Source organism: Festucalex cinctus, chromosome 11 (genome assembly GCF_051991245.1).
Source record: "Festucalex cinctus isolate MCC-2025b chromosome 11, RoL_Fcin_1.0, whole genome shotgun sequence".
Lineage (NCBI taxonomy): Eukaryota > Metazoa > Chordata > Actinopteri > Syngnathiformes > Syngnathidae > Festucalex > Festucalex cinctus.
In genome coordinates this window covers 17,623,791-17,644,131 of record NC_135421.1, presented here as the reverse complement: position 1 = coordinate 17,644,131, position 20,341 = coordinate 17,623,791, and the positions used below count along the sequence as shown (strand labels likewise).

Here is a 20,341-nt window from a genome sequence, read left to right as displayed (position 1 = left end):
TATAATTATCTTTTACTGTTTTTTTTTTTATTTTTAGCGGCCACAGACGAAAAGATGGCGGAAGTGACGTACTGAACCACAGTGAATTTGAACTTCACTGATTTAGTTTTTTATTTCTTGTTGTCTAATTCTAATCTGTCAGAATTTGTCACCTAGTCTAAAAACACGTACATGTGGGCCTATTGTACCCCCCAAGTTTATTCGAATCCGGGCTCATGAATGAATGGACAAAATCCTCCAGTGGTATGGGTGGCGCCATTGCACATTTTCTCATTTAAGGTCAGTTCAGCGGGTTAAAGTTGAACCCAACCCACAGCGAAAACATGGTGGAACACGCAAATATCCGCGTGGTTCACCGTGGCGGGAGTAAAATCAATTTTCGAGCGCCTGTTGTCTCGCACGATTCCAAGTAAGTGCATGTTTCTTCACAATGGATCGCGGTCCGCGCGCGGAGGCGACCGACCGTCGCGGTTGTCAAGTTGTACAGCCTTGTCGCTAACGCCGGGGCTAGCAGTTAGCTTTGTAAATCCCTGTAAAACGCTCTGCTGAGGATCGCAATATAAAGTCTTCGTAAGTTCCATGTTACTGAAGTGGAATAAATAACTTCAAATGATACGTATGCATTCTTAACCATTTAAAACGGTCCCCAGGTGTATTGACATGTCTGTTTGGCACTCCAATCAAAATAATGGTCAGCAATCACAACTCGCAGTTGAAAACAAGCAAAGCCCAAGATAATGGCATCATTTTTTGTGGTGTACTGACATTACATGACAACAAACGCTCCCCCCATCTGGTCAAAAACTCGACACACAGAGCACTGTCATTTATTAGACGCTTACTCTGAAACAACCCAAAATCAGCCACACATTGCATACCATAATACCCTTGTAAATGGATACAACAATGTAGCACATGACATGGCCAAACGCAACCACCGCTACCTGTGTATGGTGTGTGACTGCAGGTTCCTTCTGTGCGCCTCCGGAGAGTGTGTGAAGGTGTACAGCACGGCCACAGAGGAATGCATTCATGAGTTGCGGGGACACACTGATCTGGTCACAGGTGTGCTGCTCAAGCCCTCCAACCACCTGCAGGTACGTTCATCTTTGACATGTTGATTCAGGAGTCTGTTTTTGCGTATGTCATGCTTCTTTTAGCAGTCCAGCTTACTTTTGAAACACTTCTTGGATGACCCATTAACGTGTTTTAATCAATATTTAATGAATTACCTGTCACAGTTCATGGTTGAAGGACGATTTTTCATTAAAACGTGCATGTTAAACCTTTCCTAATCTATGAAAATGTGAAATAAGCCATTTTTATTTGATACTTGAATTGCACTAAAGTGGAAAAGCTACTTCAAAATGGATTAACTGACATGCAGAGAGACTTTAAGTTGTTTGCATATAATACTTATATTGTTGATTCTTCATTGTTATGTAACTGTGCTGTTGCAGGTCTATTCTTGCTCTGCAGATGGCAGTGTCAGGCTTTGGGACTTTGCAGATTGTATCCTCATTAAGGTGATTTTATTTTTGTTTACTAAAGTGTCATTTATTTTATATACACATTGGGACAAACTTCCAAAAGACCCATGATGACTGAAATGGACCCAGAAGTTGTCCATTTAGGGTAATGTTTCCTCAGAAGGTCCCCCTGGCTTTGACCTTTGGGAAAGAATTAGCCTGTGGCACCAGTTTTACCAATCAACATGAAATTGATTGACTACATAACAGGACACACAAACGAAGTCTGAAAGACCCATTGAACAGGAAGTCAGCCATTTTGGGTGAATTCCATCAAATTATCCCCAACTGGAGAATTTTCCTAAGCCCCAATTCGAAGCAGCATCCCTTCAAAATGTGATCAACAATTCAAGTATTCGCCGTTAACCAGGGTGCAAGGTCCCGTTCAACTGTTGTTGTTAATATAATGGAAAACATGTACATGAATATCCTCACCTTTTCAAAGAAGGCCACTAGCAAAAATAACAGACTGTTTTTCTGAATCTGGACTCATTTCTGATCTCTTCTAGACTTACTTTGTTGGACATCCAATTTCCGCCATCTATGCCTCTGCACACCATGATGGAGTTGTCTTTGTCGTCATCCATGACCAAAGAACCGGTAGGCGATTCTTCTGATGTACATGTCACTCTTAACTTACTATTTAAAAGAAAAACATGTATTCAGCACGAGTGTGCCTGCACGTGTCACGCACCTTTATTTATGTGCATTATTTATCCTTGTATGAATATGTTTTAAAAGGAATCCTCAACTCAGCACCACCTGGAACGTTAGAAGGAACAAAAAAAAAAAACTAGCCCTTGACACAAGTTTTGCTTATCAACATGTGTAACTTGATTTGATGCAGGCAAAAAAACTGTTCATTCAGTACATTTCAGTTCAAAGTTCTTTTTTAATAACCACTCAGCACCACTAGGGTGTGCCAGAGACAAAGCAGTAAGACTGAGTGGCCTTGTTACTGTTTGTGAAAGGGGGAATGGAGGTAAAAGGTCACAACTTGTGTGTGCATGTATGTGTATGTAGAGTTGTTCCAGCTAGTGGCGCTCCACCTACCTCAGAGTGGAGAACAGATAGTGGAAGGCCTGGAACTTTCGGCTGTGCTCCCAGATGTCAGCGCCAGTCCCGAATCCATCGCCTTTGGCAGAGGGGTGTGTACACCACTTCTGTCACACATCTTGAACAACAACATAACAGAGACACATCATGCATGCGTGACATATATCAGGAGGGTTACAATTTATTTGTGTCATATGGTTGGGTAAGCTTACCATTATAGGACCTGTTGCATTGCTATAAAGTTGTTTTTCAGGTTTGGTCTAAACCAGCTGATTTGGAAATAAAGTGGATGGCAAAAGTCAGATTGGTAGGGCGGAATGACGGGAATCCAGGCCCTGCTACATTCTGCAAAAACCCAAGAAATCTCCCGTTGCATGAGACAAATCGTGCAAGGCTAAACCGTTTGGCCACAATTCCATAAGTTGTGATTGGTGCAAAAACAACACAATTCCTCCAGTGAAATATGATGATGGCACTACTACAACATCCTGACTTTATTTGGGGTATTTGAACAGGGGTGTGTTACCTTTTTGTAGCCACTGTATGAGCCATTGTCTAAAACTTTTCATCGTCACAGGGGGAGTATGCTGCTTCAGTCAAGGGTGTGCATTTGGGGGTGTATTTTTTCAAGAAGAGCAAGGCGTTCAGGTGGGCTACAAAAGTGTGGCTTAATGTATCATGACGATCACCTCACTCTCTGACTTTCTTTCCTGTATTTTCAAAAGCTTTCCCCTGAAATTAGACAACAAAAAAGGACGCAAAAACACGTTCACGTGTGTTGCCTGTCACCCGAAAGACGACGTCATTGCCACCGGACACGAGGATGGAAAGATTCGCTTGTGGTGAGTCGCGTACCATTCATTACACCAATGAGATGTTTAGTATTGATAGGGTATTCACACTTTTTATGTATATATTTTTTCTTTTTATGGTGTTGATCCTCTAGGAGAAATTTCAACCACAAGAAGGAGTATACCTATTTGACACTACACTGGCACCACAACGCTGTCAGCTCGCTCTGCTTCACTCCGGAAGGCACGGTTACGATTTTATCAAGAGAGATTTATGGCAGGGATGGACAACTGGCAACTTGATTTATTTATTTATTTATTGGTGGGCATTATAAGCATGGTGCAGATTGACTTAATCACATTTTTTTTCAGTATTTTTAAAAAACGGTTTTGGTTTCTTTTCTTTTTTTTCCCTTTTTTTTTTTAAATATTTTTGGTGGGCAAATATAACAAATATTTTTCCTGACACATTTCAACAATATACTGCATAATTTTTGCAGTTTTGGAATGACATGCAGGACGAATTATTATATTATATAATTCTTATTTATTTTTGGTTGGTGTTCAGCAGTTTTGTGCCATCCTTGAATAGCCCTTAGCAAAAACAAAAAAAAAATCACAGTATGCTGTTATTTTCTGATTATTCAAACACTTTGTTGTTGAAGGTTGGATCTTTTAAAAAAAAAAAAAAAAAATTCTAATAAAATGGTTTTTTAATTAAAATACATTATATAAGGTACTATGCACTACATTGATTCTGTATAAAACAGACATGCATGTTTTTTTTTCTTTTCTTTTTTTTTCTTTTTAAATCCATATTTAATTAAAATGGCGTTTTTAGCATACATCTGCTTAGGAAGTATGTGTTCCAATGTGGCCGCCCACCCTCCAGTAGTGCTGATGAAAAATTGCGGCCCCTCCATCATTTAATTAATATGCCCGTCTCGAATTTGCAGTATGTTTATTTTTTTAATTCATAGTTTTGCTTTTGGGGTTTTGTTGTAACCAGGTAGCAACCTATTGAGCGGAGGTGTGGAGTCTGTGCTGGTGCAGTGGAAATACGGTCAGGAGAGTCAGCGGGATTTCCTTCCCCGTCTCGGTGCCACAATCACGCACGTCACCGTCTCACCCGATGGCGCGCTGTTCTGTACCTCGCATGCAGATAACAGTAAAACATTTTGTCTTTTGTCTTTTCAACTGCATTTATGGCCCTCTGAATAATGTGCAGGTCAAATTGACCTGTTTTGCCAAGAAATATTTTAGAAAATGTGTTTAACTCATTCACTGCCAGCACAGTTAAAAGGGATTTTTGACGTCTATAGCCGTCAATGGCACTGAATGAGTTAAAAAAAAAAATATATATATATATATATACTTTTGAATTCACCAACACCCATGCATGGTGAATGTGTCAAAAGGGAGTTTTATTTTGAGGAGGATTACTACGTCGGGGTATATAACATTATTACGATGTACTAAGTAAACAGTAGATAATGGAGTTGTGGTGTGTTTCTTTTATTTGTGTCCATGTCTCATTTCTGGATTTACAATAAAGCAACATATATAAGCCCGAAGGATTGTAAAATGTCATTTACTGCGTTTTTTTTTTTCCTCCTCCTCGCAGAAATCACAATTATCAAGAGCTGTGTTAAAGTGTCTGCCGTCATTCAGGGTCTTGTCAAAGGTGAGTAACAGTCTCGAGAATTGTTTACTTTAAGGATTAGTCTGCATGGAGTTGGTAATGCAAACTTTATCTCCAAGAAAGATCTTTTTTTTTTTTTAGTTAACTAAAACTAACGAAAAATCTAAAATTAAAAAAAAACAATTTAGTTAATCAAATAAAATAAAAACGAAAATGCTCTTTTAAAAAAACAAACTAACTGAAACTAATTTTATGTTTACAAAACTAACTATCCCAATGACATTTGACATTTCATCATTTGTCTGGATACCTGCTTCTACATGAAGATCATTATAGAGATTGTCAAAGTGCCAGCTCTGAAATTAACCCAACTAAGTACTGACTGCTTTTTACATGCCCCCGAATAAGTGGTTTTAATTGAAATTACTGGGGGAATTCCAGTCGCAACACAGCAGACGCGTCCAAATCAAAATTTAGCAGTAATAATAATGCATATATCTATGGGGACACTGAGGTCAAGTTGTATTTTCCAATTTTAAAAATGTGCAGAATTTCACAGGTTAATTCATTCATGTTAAAGGGATACTTGACTCATTGAGCCATTTTCAGCAGCAAAAAGTTTTGTCCAGAATGAATTTGGTAACTTCATTATTTTTCATGTACAATGAATACCTTAAAATACTATTCTTTCCACTTGCTGTCGACTGAAGATGATATCACCTGTGCTGAGGTTTGCTGACCAAACCCAGAAAACAGGTGATCCATGATTGGTCATTACCTATTCCCTTAGCATAGGTGACGCCATCTTCAGTTGACAGCAAGTGGAAAAATTACCGGTAGTTTTTAATTTTATTTATTGGAAAAGAAAAAAAATTAAGTTATCAAATTCGTTCTGGACAAAATGTTGTCTTTTTGCTACTGAAAATGGCTCAATGAGTCAAGTATCCCTTTAAAGATTAGGGAGCTCTGATTGTGAAAAGAAAAATGCACTGAGCTGTCAGCCTTTCAAATGCAATTATGCCATGTAGTGGCAGAAAAATTACCAACACAAATCAATCTCACACTCATTTTTTTTTTTCTCAGTACAGTTAATCTTTTTTCATTTTAACTCAATTTTATGAATTTTTATGAAATTATTGTATCAATGACTAAAAGGTGGAGCCATATTTCTATTTAACATTTTCTTCCACTTTTATGTTAAGAGTATTAAATTGTAGAAAAAAAATAGGCTGACACCTAGTGATAATAAATCTAGCCTTTCTAAAAACATCATTAAACCCTATCAGACAACTGCAATTGAAGTAGAAACTTGTCAATTTAAAAGTAGTCATAGAGCTAAACATCACTCACTGTCCATGTGCAGGAGAACGCGTCGCCACGGACTTGTTGGTGGATCCACGCAGCAAGGCGCTCGTCCTGAACGGCAAGCCGGGCCACTTGCAGTTTTACTCCATTCAGCGAGATAAGCTGCTTTTTAACGTGAGCGTTTTTCAACAGTCGCTCGGGCATTCCGTCGCAATATTGTCTTGACTTTTCACATATTTCCTTGCCCGTAGTTGGATATTGTGCAGCAGGAGCACATCCACCAGTTGGGATTGCAGCAGTTCGAAGTGGTGAGGGCCGCGTTCGACGCCGCTGGAGAGCGCCTGGCGACGGTTGAAGAGAGGAAACAGAAAGCGGCAGAGTTGGAGCTTCATTTGAAGCTCTGGATGTTTGACCCGCAAACACAAAGGTAAATGACGTGTTTGCCATGAAATGGCCACTGTTGCATTGTGGGTCAAATTGAGCCAAAAAAAAACAAAACTACATGCGTTTTAATTAGTGTTGTCAAAGTCAAAGCGCGTTAATTAATCACAAAGTAATATTGCATTAATCATGTATTAACACAGATTAATCACACTATTAATTTTGACTGCAGATGATTTAAGATGACATCGGATGGTTACGTTAAATGTAGCACAGGTTGTGTTTGAGCAATAAACGCGTTAAAGTAAAGCATTTAATAAATGTTTGCGTATGACATTCAGAATATTTGTTCATGTCAAACTATTGGGGTATTTTTTCCCCATTTTAAATTATGCAAGTAATAAACTGATTAGAAAAAGAGGAGGATGAGTGTGCAGTGGATAAAATTTTAATAATAATATTAAATGTCGAAAAATTTAACACACAGCTCTTTAAATTTGGCGGACAAAAAATTTGATTAATTGTGATTAATCGAAATTGTGATTAATCAGCTCTAGTTACTATTTACATGCTATACTAACCCTGCTGTTATTTTAATTTCTCATTAACAAGAATAATATTCTTGGGTCCGTATGATCCAGAAGTGTGTTTAATTATCCAAAACTGTCGGAAATGGAAAAATATCTCAATATACTTGATTATTAATTATTATTTAGTGTGTTATCTTTCACTGATTATATCTCAGAGGAAAATTCACTCTTGTTTTTTTTTTTTTTTTTAACTAAAAAGCTAATCATTGGGTCAGTTTGACCCCAAAATGATATAAAGTGCAAATAAATCTTCTGTGAGTAAGTGCAAAGACGATTTGGGACAACTTAGGACTCCTATTTTTCTCAGGTGTGCATTACCTGACTCATTTTGACTGAGTCGCAACGAACAATTTTCTTTGTCCATGGAGATTTAGCTTACTCATTAAGCCAATCAAAAAAGTCGTTTTGACCTGAAAAATACTCGACTAAGTAATAACGTGACTGTGGGTTTAAAAAGGCGAAATCACAAATCCTGAAATGATACCACTTCTCATCTGCAGTTTTGTGCTGGACACAAGCATCTCGGCCCCCCACGAGGCTGGGATTACGGCCATGTGCTTCTGTCCCGCCGCCGCGGACCACCAGACCGCCACGCTGGTCTCCGCCAGTAAGGACGGACATTTCAAAGTCTGGCAACAGACGGTGCCTCCCACCCACACGCAAGGTCAGATGGCCGTTCCTTTTTACAGTGATTTTTTTTTTTTTTTTTTTTTTTCACACTCCAGTTTTGGGCTGTGGGTGGGCACGTCAACTTTTACAGGCAACAGATTAATTACTGCACTTGTGTGTATGTAAAAATCTTGGCAAAAATATTAGAACATTAACAAAAATGACATTATTGTACCATTTTTTAATTTGCTTTTCTCCTCAACTTTACCCCCGTTTGGTGTTTCTTTAAAATGGATCCATTTGACCTGCAACAGGAGTGTTCAATCGATTTTTTTATTTTATTTTATTTATTTATTTTTATTTTTTTTGCTTCATTGTCCATAATAATCGATCTTCTCAATTTCTCTCTCTCTCTTTCTTCCGTTCTTGTTGACGGCGCAGACGAGGGTCCGTCGTGGTCGTGCGACTTTGTGGGCTCTTATCACGGCCTGGCGCCTCAGTGCTGCTGCTTCTCTGCCGACGGCTCCCTGCTCGCCGTCGGCTTCCAGGAGGTGGTGACCCTGTGGAGCCCGGCCACTTGGGAGCTCCAGACCACGCTGTCCCAACCGCCCGGTGATATCAGGTGAGATTGATTGATTGACTGACTCATCCCAGATCTCGAAATTTGGAAAAAGGTTTGATTCGTGAGTTTGCAAATGAATTGTGAGTTGCTTGCCCTTTGATGTTTTAACATTGGTTTCACTACGTGAGACTTGAACCCTTGATTGTTACTTTGCCAGCATTAGTGTCATGGGAACCGAAGGAGCCTCTGGGACATCGCTGTCACGTTGTTGTTGTTGTTGTTTAACACCCACAAAATGCAGTCAGAGCAAACGTTCTTCCTCATTTCTGTACCACTTTTTTCAAGTCAGCCATATTTAATCTTCCTCTTATGTGTCAAATTGACCTTTAAAACACACAGTATGAAACCTCTGCTTGGCTTAATATACAAATTACAAAATGAGAATGGTTGACATAAGAGGTTTTTATGAAAAACGAGAAACTAATCCTCAAGGTCAAGTACGTTATTGCACTCACTACGGTGCGTCTCAAAATTCATTATGCATATTATAAATGACTGAAAATTGCACCGCAAACAAAGTTTATTCATGTTTTTAGTGTCAACAAAGGAATCACTGCAGTTTAACTTTGCTCGGCTTGTCATGTCCTAATGTGTTGACGACAAGAAAGTGTCTACCTCCACATGAGCGCCTCCATCTTTGACAACGTTCAGTCACCTTTGAACGAACGCAGGCCTCACCAGCAGCGTCTCTTTCCCAAACCCGCTGCAGGCCGTGCATATTCTTTCTTCAAGCTGACTGGGCAAAGTCACACGGTTTGTTTTTTTTTTGTTTTTGTTTTTTTGTTTTTGTTTTTTTTGAGCGTCAAGCTCATTTGGGGCAACCAATCCATATTTTATTAATGTCGAGTTCCAGATCAGCCCCACTGATAGACTTTACCCGCCTTTCCACAAATGCCTACTCTAAGAGTTCAGTGTGTTTATCAGTGAAAGGTCTTTTGTTGCATGCTTGACAAGTAGTGTTCATTTTATCAGCCGTTTTAAAATTTAGTCGGTTTTAGTCCAGTTTCAATCATGCTTGTTAGTTTTTATCATAGTTAGTCAATCCTATCCGGTTTTTATTTTGTCAAATGTAGCTTTAAGGGCAGGGCTATTTTAAAAGAAGCACTGTTTTCAAATAACCTCAAATGCGAAAGTTGCGGTCATTTGTGAGCTGACGAGGATTTATTTCTTGAAGTAAAGGAGGGGAAAAAAAACTACTTTGAGCTGTTTTGCCAGCTGCCAGCAGCGGCGCCGTCTTGTATAATCGCCGGCGCCTGCTTATGGATGTGTTGAGCTTGCTGAATTGCTTGACCTCACAGCCAAACCATATCCTGACTCATTGTGAAACTCACAATATTGAATAATGCTGAGCTCAGGGTTCAGTGCTCGTGATCCAGGATGGTCCCTTAAGGGAGGTTCACATGTAGCACATTTGAATATCCTGACGGTTTGTTTGTTTTCCATGTGAGAGAGGCCCAAGCAATGACGGTTCGAACTTGAAAAATATCTAGCTCGTGTTTCACTTGAGCCTCCCTCCATCCCACTGACGCGTGCTCCTCTTGCTGTGCCCAGTTGCCCCCCGACCCACTCGTCCAATCACAATCACACTCAAGACACCTTCACTGCCTCACAGACAAGTTGGAATTTATAGCACTCGAGTAAAGCAATGTAACGCGGTTGATAGCAGAGCACAATATATATATTTTTTAATGAATTAAAATTAAATAAAAAATTAATTACTATATATATATATATATATATTTATTTTTTTAATTGTACTGTGAATAGCAGCCATGCAGCTGTTACATTTATTTTGAGCTGTCAAAATCAATTGATTAATCATCAAGTAGCTTATCAAATTAATCCACAACTATTTTAACAATTAAATATTTTGGATTTTTTTTTTTTTTTTTTTTTTTTTATTAAAAATGGTCCAAATCATCTGATTTTAGCATATCAAAAGTAATTGCTCACTGATTTCTGTAGTCCTTCATGAAAGAAGGAAACAGTGACCGAACCGGTAATACAGTACCTAATTTATTTATTTATTTTTTATTTTTATTTTTTACTGTAGTAATACGAAGTACGAAATAAACACCAATCACTGGTTAATAAACAGTGATCAGTGGGAAAAATACTTTTGTAATACACTTTAATGCACAATTCAAATTAATTCCATTAATCAATTGAATAATCTAAAAATATTGGATAGTGACGGCACTAAAACTGGCTTTTGTTTGTTTATTAGTAAGCTGGCCCAAAGTGTCAAAACAGAAAAAAAAAATCCCTTTAGATATTTTTAATATCAGTCATTATTAACCCCTTTTATTTTTTATATTAATTTCCTGTAATTAATTGATAGATTAATTGATTCTCTAATGTGATTGGATGAGTGAGTCCGGGGCGGGGCAACTGGACCCAATGACCATACATGTGACCTCTTGGCAGAGAGTGTGAGCAATGCATTTACATGGAGTCGTCATACAGTTGCACAAATGATATCAAATAAATGGTCTTATTTATTAGTCAACACGATTCAACTATTATCCTCCTTAGCATTAGCTACCAAAAAAAAACAAAAAACAAACAAGTTGTTCAACCACTAGTGTGACGTGCTCAAGATGTCCCTCTTAACACATTGTTCATATTAGGCCAGATTATCAATCAATCAATTATCTTTATTTGATATATAACCTCCAACTATTGATCTTTGTGGGTGTTCAAGCCCGGCTTGCATGTTCGAATTGGAAGTCTTCACAGAAGGGGGGGAAAAAAAGATAATCCTGTAAAATATGTGTTGAGCTCGCTCTGGAATTTTTAGTCACACAGACACAAAAGGAACTTCTTTTTTTTTCTTCTTCTTCTTCTTCTTCTTCCCCCTTCCCCAGGGATCTTTGTTTTGGCCGACTAAGCTGCTCCAAATACTTGGTGGGCACGACGGCCAAGAACCTGCTCTGCTGTTGGAATCTCCTCACCTGCTCATGTAAAGATCTTATGATGTTAAAACGCATACACGGTGTATACATACTGTATGTGTTAACGGTGTTTGTTTGCTCTTTTTCCTCGTTGTCTTTGCGCTAAGTGGAGTGGAGCACCTCCATGGATGTCAGCCTGCTGTTGTCGGACCCGCTGGCGGAGAACATGGCGGCCTTCTGCAGCCTCGGCGGATGTACTGACTGTAAGCGTTTGTGCCGTGCAGGGAACCAACCGCGTTTGAGATTTGAAAAGAACACAAATGATGAAGCTACAAGAAGTTGTATTAGCATAATTGTTTTGTTTTGTTTTGTTTTTGTTTTGTTTTTTATGTTTTTAAGAGTGCGAGACATAACGGGTCAATTTGACCCGCAGCATAAAACTGGGTTTAAATGCAGCAAAATCTATTTTGGATTGAATTTTGTTGATGTGTACCATTGTTAAAACAGTGGATTTTTACTCATTACAAACCAAATTGTGATTTTTACCAATTCAAAACTGTTTTTAAAAAAAAAACTTTATATATATATTATTACAACTAGGTAATTTGACCCGCAAAATGGCTACGACGGCGTATTAGGGCCACGTTTAAATATATATATTTTTTTTAGAAGGTGGGGGCAATATTCCGAGAAAAAAAAAAAAACTCTCAAACTTGCCACTTAGAAAGTCACAAATTAGCAAATTTCGTAAGTTTGATTTTTTTCTCGCAAATTTGCCACTTAATAAACTCGCAAATCTGCCACTTTATAAACGTGCAAATTTGCCACTTTATGAATTCGCAAATTTTAGTTTTTTTCTCACAAATCTGTCACTTTATAAACGTGAAAATTTGCCACTTGATGAATTCGCTTTTTTCTCGCAAATTCACACGTTTTTCCTTGCAAATTTGCCACTTTAGAAAGTCACAAATGTGCGAAGTTCGTAAGTTTATAAGCTTTCTTTCTCGCAAATTTGCCACTTAATAAAATCGCAAATTTACGAAGTTTCATAAGTTTGTCAATTTCTGAGTTTTTATTTCTAGCAAATCTCCATATTATAAACTCGCAAAGTTTCGCAAGTTCGTCAGTTTTGCAGTTTTTTCTTGCAAATCTGACACTTTATAAACTTGCAATTTTGCCACTTTAGAAAGTCGTAAATTTGCAGTTTCTAAAGTTAGTCAGTTTGAGTTTGTTTTTTTTTCTCACAAATCTGCCACTTTATAAACTCGCAAATCTGACACTTTAGAAAGTCGCAAATTTGCGAAGTTTCGTAACTTTGTCAGTTTGAGTTTTTTTTTTCCTCTCAAATCTGCCACTTTGTAAACTCGAAAATTTGCCACTTTAGAAAGTCGCAAACTTCTGAGTTTTTTTCCTCGCAAATTTGTGACTTTGCGAATTTCTAAAGTGGCAAATTTTAAAGTTTTTTTCTCGGCATATTGGACCCGCCCTCTAAAAAATATATATATTTATACGTGGCCCTAATACACCTTTGTACATGACAACTGGTTGAAAGTGGGAAATTACATTATTTTCGATTTTAAAAAATAATTATTTAATTAAGCCCGCAGACGTTATTCTATTCTCTTTGTTTTAAAAATGGAATGTTGTCAGCTAAGTGTCATACTTTGCTTGTGTTGCTCGTCAGTGTTTGTGTTTAAGCCCTGCGAGCCGCGGCCGCTGTTTTGCCAAAAGGCGGTTTGCCCGGGAAAGGTGACCCGGGCCGTCTTCTCCCCGAGGGAGGCCATGCAGGAAAGCTGCGATGAAAGTTGCCAATGGCTCAACCGATCCCAGCTGTACTTCCTCAGCCAGCACATGGTGGGATGAAAACACAACTGTCTTGTTGTGTGTCAAGCTGTTAATGGACTCAACTTGACACGGGCTCTTCCCATGCAGGACCTTATGACCTTTATCACCAAAGCAGAGGAAAAACAACTGATGGCTTCTAATAAACAGGTAGCGTATGCCGCGTTTTATGATCTTCACAACATTATTGTAAACATCTCTGTCCCTTTGGCCTGTTTTAGGTTTCACTGCATTTTATGACAGTACAGTAGTGCATGAACTCTCCTCATGTCTATTTGGAACAGTAATGTTTGTGGGTCATTGTGACCTGCTGCCTGTTCAGTTATATTAAATGAAATGAAGAAAATAATTTCTTCATTCGATTTTTTTATTATTATTATTATTTATTTTTTTATTATTATTATTGTTGTTTTTTTTTAATAGTTTTTTTTTTTTTAATGGTAAATTTGACCTAGGGCTGCATGATCATGAAGGCATTATTAATCACGATTAATTTGGTAATAACTGCAATCACTATTAGGACAATCATTTGTTTTTGGTTTATTTTTATATAAAACAAGAAAATGATTAAATGTAAAAAAATAAAAAAAAAATGTTAAGACAAATACATTTCTTTGAAACACTATAATTATGCAAGATCCTTTTGGACCAAACAAGATTAATTTGTTTATTGTTTATCATTTATAAATTTAAACAACTCAAAATTAGTATTAATATTTTTTAGTTAACGATATACCTATTTTGTATTTGTAGAGTGTAATAATTGAAATTGCAATTGAATATCGATTAATTACACGTCCTAATTTGACCTGTTAGTTACCATATGTTCTTATTTTTGAAAGTTTAGGTTTTTTTCAAGTTTTTTTCCCCCTTTTTGTAATTTTCCAATATTAACAAAAAAGACGTTGCACTAAGTACTATTGAGAGAGTAATTTATTTTTTTGAATATTACACATGAAGTGGACCTCTTTTTTTCCCATCTAGAATTTTTTTTTAATTGCTTTCCACTACAATGGTACTGTAGCGAGCAAGATTAATACAATGTCCCCATTGAAATGAATTGAAACGCTGTCACTCCGTAGCAGTATTTTTTTTTTTTTTTTTTTTTTTTTTTTTTTTGAAGAGCTCAGAATTGTTCATTCGGTAGTCTTACCGATTCAACGTCTTGTCATCATTGCTCTTTTTTTTTTTTTTTTTTTTTTTTTTTGTGTGTGTGTGCGTGCGTGCGTTTGCGTGTGTGCGTTTGCGTGCGTGCGTGTGCGTGCGTGCAAATACGTATAAATTTATACTCATTCATTCACCTAAAACCTTATAAATATCCCATTACCCTTCGCCTTAACCAGGTACTTCAGAATCTTGCCAGAGTCGTGAGATTTAAATGGTCAGGAGACCAGAGAAAAGGTCAGAAAAAAAAAGAAATAAAGAGAAAAGAAAGGTAAATCAAAGTGACATCCAGCACCGACCAAACACTTCCTGCCTTCCCCATGATTACAAAATCAAAGTCTTACGCCAACCCCGGAAGCCTCTAAATTCCAGCAAATTTAGCGAGATCTCAAGAGCCCAGAGGAAAAACTAAAGAGAGGAAGGAGGGAAGGATCGATAAGGCAGAGTGAGATCAATAGAAGCCAGTACATCCAATCCATCAAAGTGAAGTCCAGCACCAACAAGACCCCTCCTGCGTGGTTACAAAACCGGAGTCTTATGCCAACCCCAGAAACCTCATACTTCTAATAAATTAAGATCTCAAGTGACCAGAGGAAAAACTAAAGAGAGGAAGGAGGGAAGGATAGATAAAGCAAAGTGAGAACCACAGACACCAGCACCAACTGATTCAAGGGGCTGTGGGAGGGAGAGGGTACTTCTGTTGAGTTTCAGTAGATGCTGGTGCGACGGATCTGGCATGCATAAGGACCACCACCAAAGAAAGAAGCCGTCAACCGCGGTCCAGCAAAGCGAGCACCCCCCCCCCCCCCCCCCGGAATCCCCAGGCCGCGGCAGCACCAAGGCCACCCCCAAGCCACCCGAGCGGACACCGGTCGGCGAGCCGACCCAGACACCCGGAACACCCCCGCCCCAGCCCCGGCCCACACCCCCGAGCCCAAGGCCGCAGAACGAGGCCCAGCGGGCCCCCACAGCGCCCCACCGGTCCCCAGCCCCCATCCCCCCACGACCCCCCCGCACCCCACCCAAACCCGCCATCCACCACGACCCAGGCCCCACCACCCCCGACCCCCAAACCCCCGAACACACCCCGACCCCCAGCACCCAACCCCCCACCCACCCATACCTCCACCCCCCCCCCAAACAAGCCGCCCCCCCCCCGACGGCCGCCACCCCCCCCCCCCCGCGAACCCGGCCCCCCGCGAGAACCCCCCACCCCCCCCCGGAAACCGGCACCGGGCAGCAGCGCAGAGAGGGAAGATGTGCCCACCCCACCTCCAGCCGCGCGAGATTTGCACAGCGGCGGGAGGGGGGAAGCAGAGGAGGAAGCACCAGGGGAGAAGGCGGGACACCAGAACACCGAGCCCGGTGGGGAGAGGCCCCGGTCGTCACGCCAGAGTACAAGTGACACCTAACCCTGTTACTGAGTCCGCCAGCTCGCCGACTGGCGAGCTCTACCCTTACACCGTGAATGTGGCCCCACCCAGTGTATATACAAGTGTGTGCGTGTGGTGCATTAAAATTGGGAGCAGGTGAGTCGGAGCAGAGGGAAAAAATTTCCCCTACTCCGACACACCCGTATCCCCCCCCAAAAAATGAATATGTATATGTGTGGTGCATTAAAAAAGGGAATGGAGGGACAAAGTGGTGGGGCAGGGACACAAATGGGGGGGACCACAGCGCTGCCAGGCACTGCAGTCCATCCCCTCTGATGGCTCCGTTGCAGTATTGATGATTAACGTGCACCGGGTCATGCAGAAACAAGAAGAGCATTTCTCTCTTTCTTCTCCCACTCTGGAATGGATGTATTGATCGTGCGCTTCCTCCCCTTGACTAGCTTGCCATCGACGACACCGTTGCCATGACGCCATTCCAGCTGTTGCTGGGCCAACGGCGGCGAGGAGCAGGAGACGATCTGGACCAATCGGATCATCCCGACTCAGCAGTGAGAGCTCAGCTTCCGCAGGGCTCTGCTGCTGTTAAGGAGGTGCGGACTTTTGATTACAAATTGATGGGCATCATTAGAAAAAATATTAAATTTGTTTTCATCTTTTGTTTACAGCTTCTGCAGACGCCCGCCCACGTCCTCCCTGCCGCAACTTTCCTCTGCTCTATATTTGTGCAGTCACTGCTCATCTCAGTCACTGACTCCAGGTCAGTTCACGTACTCCCAGTCTAATCACGTTGTTAGTACAATGATATTTGGTTTAACAAATTTTTCCAACTATGAGCCGACACTTGTTTTGTTTTGTTTTTGTTTTATTTTTATTAATTAAAAGAAGTGAGAGGTATTGTTGCATTCAATGATGGTCTGAAGTCGGACTTTTCCGAGTTCAAACCAGGAAGTGTGTATGGGAAATTCCACTTGCGAAATCGGAAGAAAAAAAGGACCCCGACTTCACAGGCGGATGTGACGTCACTCTGAATGGCAAAACACAATTTACTCTGGTATAAAACTAAATAGCTTTCTTCATTCACAAATATTCAACATAACTTCACGTAACACAACGTATGTGACCGTATGCCGTGACAGTATATCTCCCTGCATGAAATTATACGGTCAACTACTGAACTGTATGAAATGCTTATGAAATAAGATTTAAAAAATAAATAAATAAATGAAGCAAAATTGCGAGCAGATAAGTTTGCTGGAGGTCAAAATGAGTTCTGAGCACCTAAAATAAAATAAAATAAAAACAAAAAAAAAACATCCACCATTTTGGTTGTTTACTTTTGCCTCGAACGCTTTCAGGTCGGAACTGGGGAAAAACCCCCAACTCAGATATATCTGACTTCCGACCATCCTCGAATGCAGCATAAATACCAGTATACATTTTGTTAACATGAGCTTGTGGATGTTTGGTGATAGCACTAGCTGGTAACGTTTTCATTTAATTAATTTAGGTTAAAAAAATAAATATATGCGCTAAAGTTGAGGCCATCCAGTATATTAAATAAATGATCGTGAGTATTTTATGTTGGCCCTAGCTATTAACTTGTCAGTGCCAACTATACTGGTAGATGTTAGCGCAATCTAGTGACAAGGTAGTGTTTTATGTTGACCCGCGCTAGAAACGTCTTGTTAGCAACAACTAGAAGTTGGTAGAGGTTAGCGCTAGCTTGTAACTTGTTTCAAGCAATTACTACTAACTAGTAGTTGTTAGCGGTGGTACTCTCTTGTTACTACTTTATTGGAATGGTGAATGTTAGCACCAGCTGCTAGTTTTCATTTAATTTAAATAATTATGAGTGTTTTATGTTGGCCCTAGCTATTAACTTGTCTGCGCTAACTATACTGGTAGATGTTGGCACAAGCTAATGACTAGTTAATGTTTTTTGTTGACCAAAGCTAGAAACTTCTTGCTAGCACCAACTAGAAGTTTGTAGATGTTAGCGCTAGCTAGAAACTTGTTTCTAGCTAGCGCTAACATCTAACTGTAAACTTGTTTCAAGCAATGATTACTAACTGGTAGTTGTTAGCTGTGGTGGTTTCTTGTTACTACTTTATTAGAACTATTGAATGTTAGCAGCAGCTGGTCACATTTTCATTTAATTTAGGCAAAAATAATGTGCTAAAGTTATCTCAGTATATTTAAAAAATATATATTTTAACCTTCGACATTCCTTAATCACATTTAAACTTATTAAAACACACTTTTTAAAATAAGGGGTGGGGGCAGCGGGACTAATTCAGCAAAAATAGTTTTCGTTTGGTGGTGGTCATGAAATTGCACAAGCAGACAAAACGACTTCTGCAATTATTCTCAAATGAGGTCACATTGCGTGAAAATAAAAATGAGTGCTTATGATGAAAAATGTCACGCTGAAGCCCTGCCATTGTTTTCATGCCCTTTAGTAAACCAAAACACGTCGAGGAGGAAATGGAGAGTGAGAAAGAGGAAGAAGACTCCTCCGACGAGGAGGAAATGGAAACTGGCGCTGTTGGAGCCGAGCGGCCCTCGATGGAAGCGAGCGAGGCGGCCGAGCCCGCCGCACCGGCGATGACGCGAGCGCAGGCAAGAGAACTGAGGCGAGTGAAAAAACTGGAGCGCGGCTGGCTCAGCAGCCTCTTAGACCCCTGAGCAAAAACTGAAATGTAAATTCAAGTTCAATAATTATCATTTTTTTTATCGGTCTGTTTCGCAATAAATGTGTGCAACACACAAAATAGTGTCCAATAATATCAATTAGCATCATTCTTTTCTTTATGTACTTTTAAGGTATCAAATGCCACTTTCTTTATACTTTCTTGCTATTGCAAAAGGTTCACGGCAGATTTTCAAATGTAGGTTTCCTCGTTGGTAAATAACTTGGGGACCTGAGAGAAACGGTCGCGGAGGAGCATGCTTGCATAAACTCGCCGTCTTTCACCCAGGTGATGGAGGCTTCCAAGAAGACAGTAAACTTGATAGTGACATCATCACAAGTCCTATTGGAACTGATACTGCAGCTGATTAAAGCACAGCACACCAATTAAAAGCCTTGTTCACTTAGGGAAAAGGGAAATGACTACACGCATGTAAAGTCCACCACGGACTGAGAGGAAAAATGTAAAAATTAAAAAAAAAAAAAAAAAGTCCTGGAGTACTAGTTCACGTAAATGGTTGTGTGCAATAAGGAAATCTAACTTGACCCACTTTGACCACATGACAGAGAAGCATTCAACCTTGACATTAAGATGCATAATCATTTGTTATGTTATAATGTGGCTCTTTTTATCTTCTTGTTTGCTACAACGACCTCCTAAGGAAGGAAGTTTAAAAAAAAAAAAAAAAAAAAAAAAAAAATGCTGATTGTAGTTGAAAGTCTTATCTGACTCTGGGACCAAAACGTGATCTTGTGAAAGTGCAGACTCGGGACTTTGGGATTTGTTACTAAAAGAGAAATACTTTGTTACCTCAATTTTCAAATGTGTTTGTAGCTGCTTAGTCATCCAGTGAGGTGGATGTGTCATTGTGCTTAACAGTTTTGGAGAGTTTTGCAGTGAAAAAAAAAAATAAAAAATAAAAATATATATATATATATATATATATTATTTTTATTTTATTTTTTCCCCCAGTCATTCAGGACGATTACGATTTTAATCTGATTAACTCAACAAAAATATTTAAAAGTTTCATTTATTAAAAAAATTCCTGTGCAAAATGTTCAGACAATAGTGTATACTGATCCTAAATCAGTATCTAGGATTTTCTAAACCACATCACCAATTTATTCACTTGCGTTTTATAGAATTCCCATTATGAGAACGTATATTTGACAAATGTTTTCAAATTCCAATACGCCAGGAATCACTCCTCTATTAAACTACGTACATCATTTGAATGATATAACCTGTGGTACATTGGTGGCAATGGAGAAACATATTTTTCAACACGGTGACATTGGTCAAAATTCAAACTTCTATGAATGTATCAAAAATGTAATGCTGGTAAGTTTGTTTGATAGTGCCCACGGAATGTAGTGTGCGTAATGAGGCGTGACGAACGGCTAAAGAATTATAAATCTTATCTTGATGCTCCACATGCTCACTTTTACGATTTAGTTCCTCGAGGAGACACTTAATTGTTACATGAAATGATAAACGAAACATTTACATTCATGTTTCTCAGGTTTACTGTCACCATTATATATCTTCATAAACACTTGAGCTTGAAGTGCGTCTCTTGTTTTGCAGTCCATGATATTAAAAAATAAAATAAAATAAAAATTGAAAACATTGATGTCATATTAAGTAGATGGTTTATTTTTGCTTTAAAAAAAAAAAAAAAAAAAAACTCAAACTAAAATGGCCAACTCCATTTGGTCCTTTTTGTGCCTTCTGTTACGATAAACATGTCTGCCAAAGTTCTCGAAATTTCTCCTACTTGAATGGCCCAATTATAGTCACTCTCATACTCTTTGAGAAACTGGCAGCGG

General features: G+C 39.2%; 1 protein-coding gene across 1 annotated transcript; it reads left to right on the top strand.

Annotated features, from left to right (window-relative positions):
- The first annotated feature begins 247 nt into the window (after window positions 1-247).
- Window positions 248-18,605, top strand: wdr75 (WD repeat domain 75). Its single transcript, XM_077536026.1, has 21 exons — window positions 248-409; window positions 968-1,097; window positions 1,461-1,526; window positions 2,039-2,129; window positions 2,553-2,677; window positions 3,163-3,233; window positions 3,311-3,427; window positions 3,532-3,620; window positions 4,386-4,544; window positions 5,001-5,060; window positions 6,382-6,497; window positions 6,575-6,750; window positions 7,795-7,958; window positions 8,345-8,525; window positions 11,393-11,487; window positions 11,587-11,682; window positions 13,104-13,273; window positions 13,352-13,411; window positions 16,260-16,409; window positions 16,485-16,576; window positions 18,279-18,605. The coding sequence occupies exons 1-21, from the start codon at window positions 324-326 to the stop codon at window positions 18,502-18,504; spliced, it is 2,520 nt and encodes an 839-aa protein (XP_077392152.1). The 5' UTR covers window positions 248-323; the 3' UTR covers window positions 18,505-18,605.
- Window positions 18,606-20,341: the final 1,736 nt, after the last annotated feature.

Excerpts from the sequence above, each read along its gene's own strand:
- wdr75 (XM_077536026.1), top strand. The coding sequence starts at position 324 with ATGGTGGAACACGCAAATATCCGCGTGGTTCACCGTGGCGGGAGTAAA. Across the intron at positions 2,678-3,162 it reads CCATCGCCTTTGGCAGAGGG|GGGGAGTATGCTGCTTCAGT; the intron begins GTGTGTACACCA and ends TCATCGTCACAG. Across the intron at positions 3,621-4,385 it reads GCTCTGCTTCACTCCGGAAG|GTAGCAACCTATTGAGCGGA; the intron begins GCACGGTTACGA and ends TGTTGTAACCAG.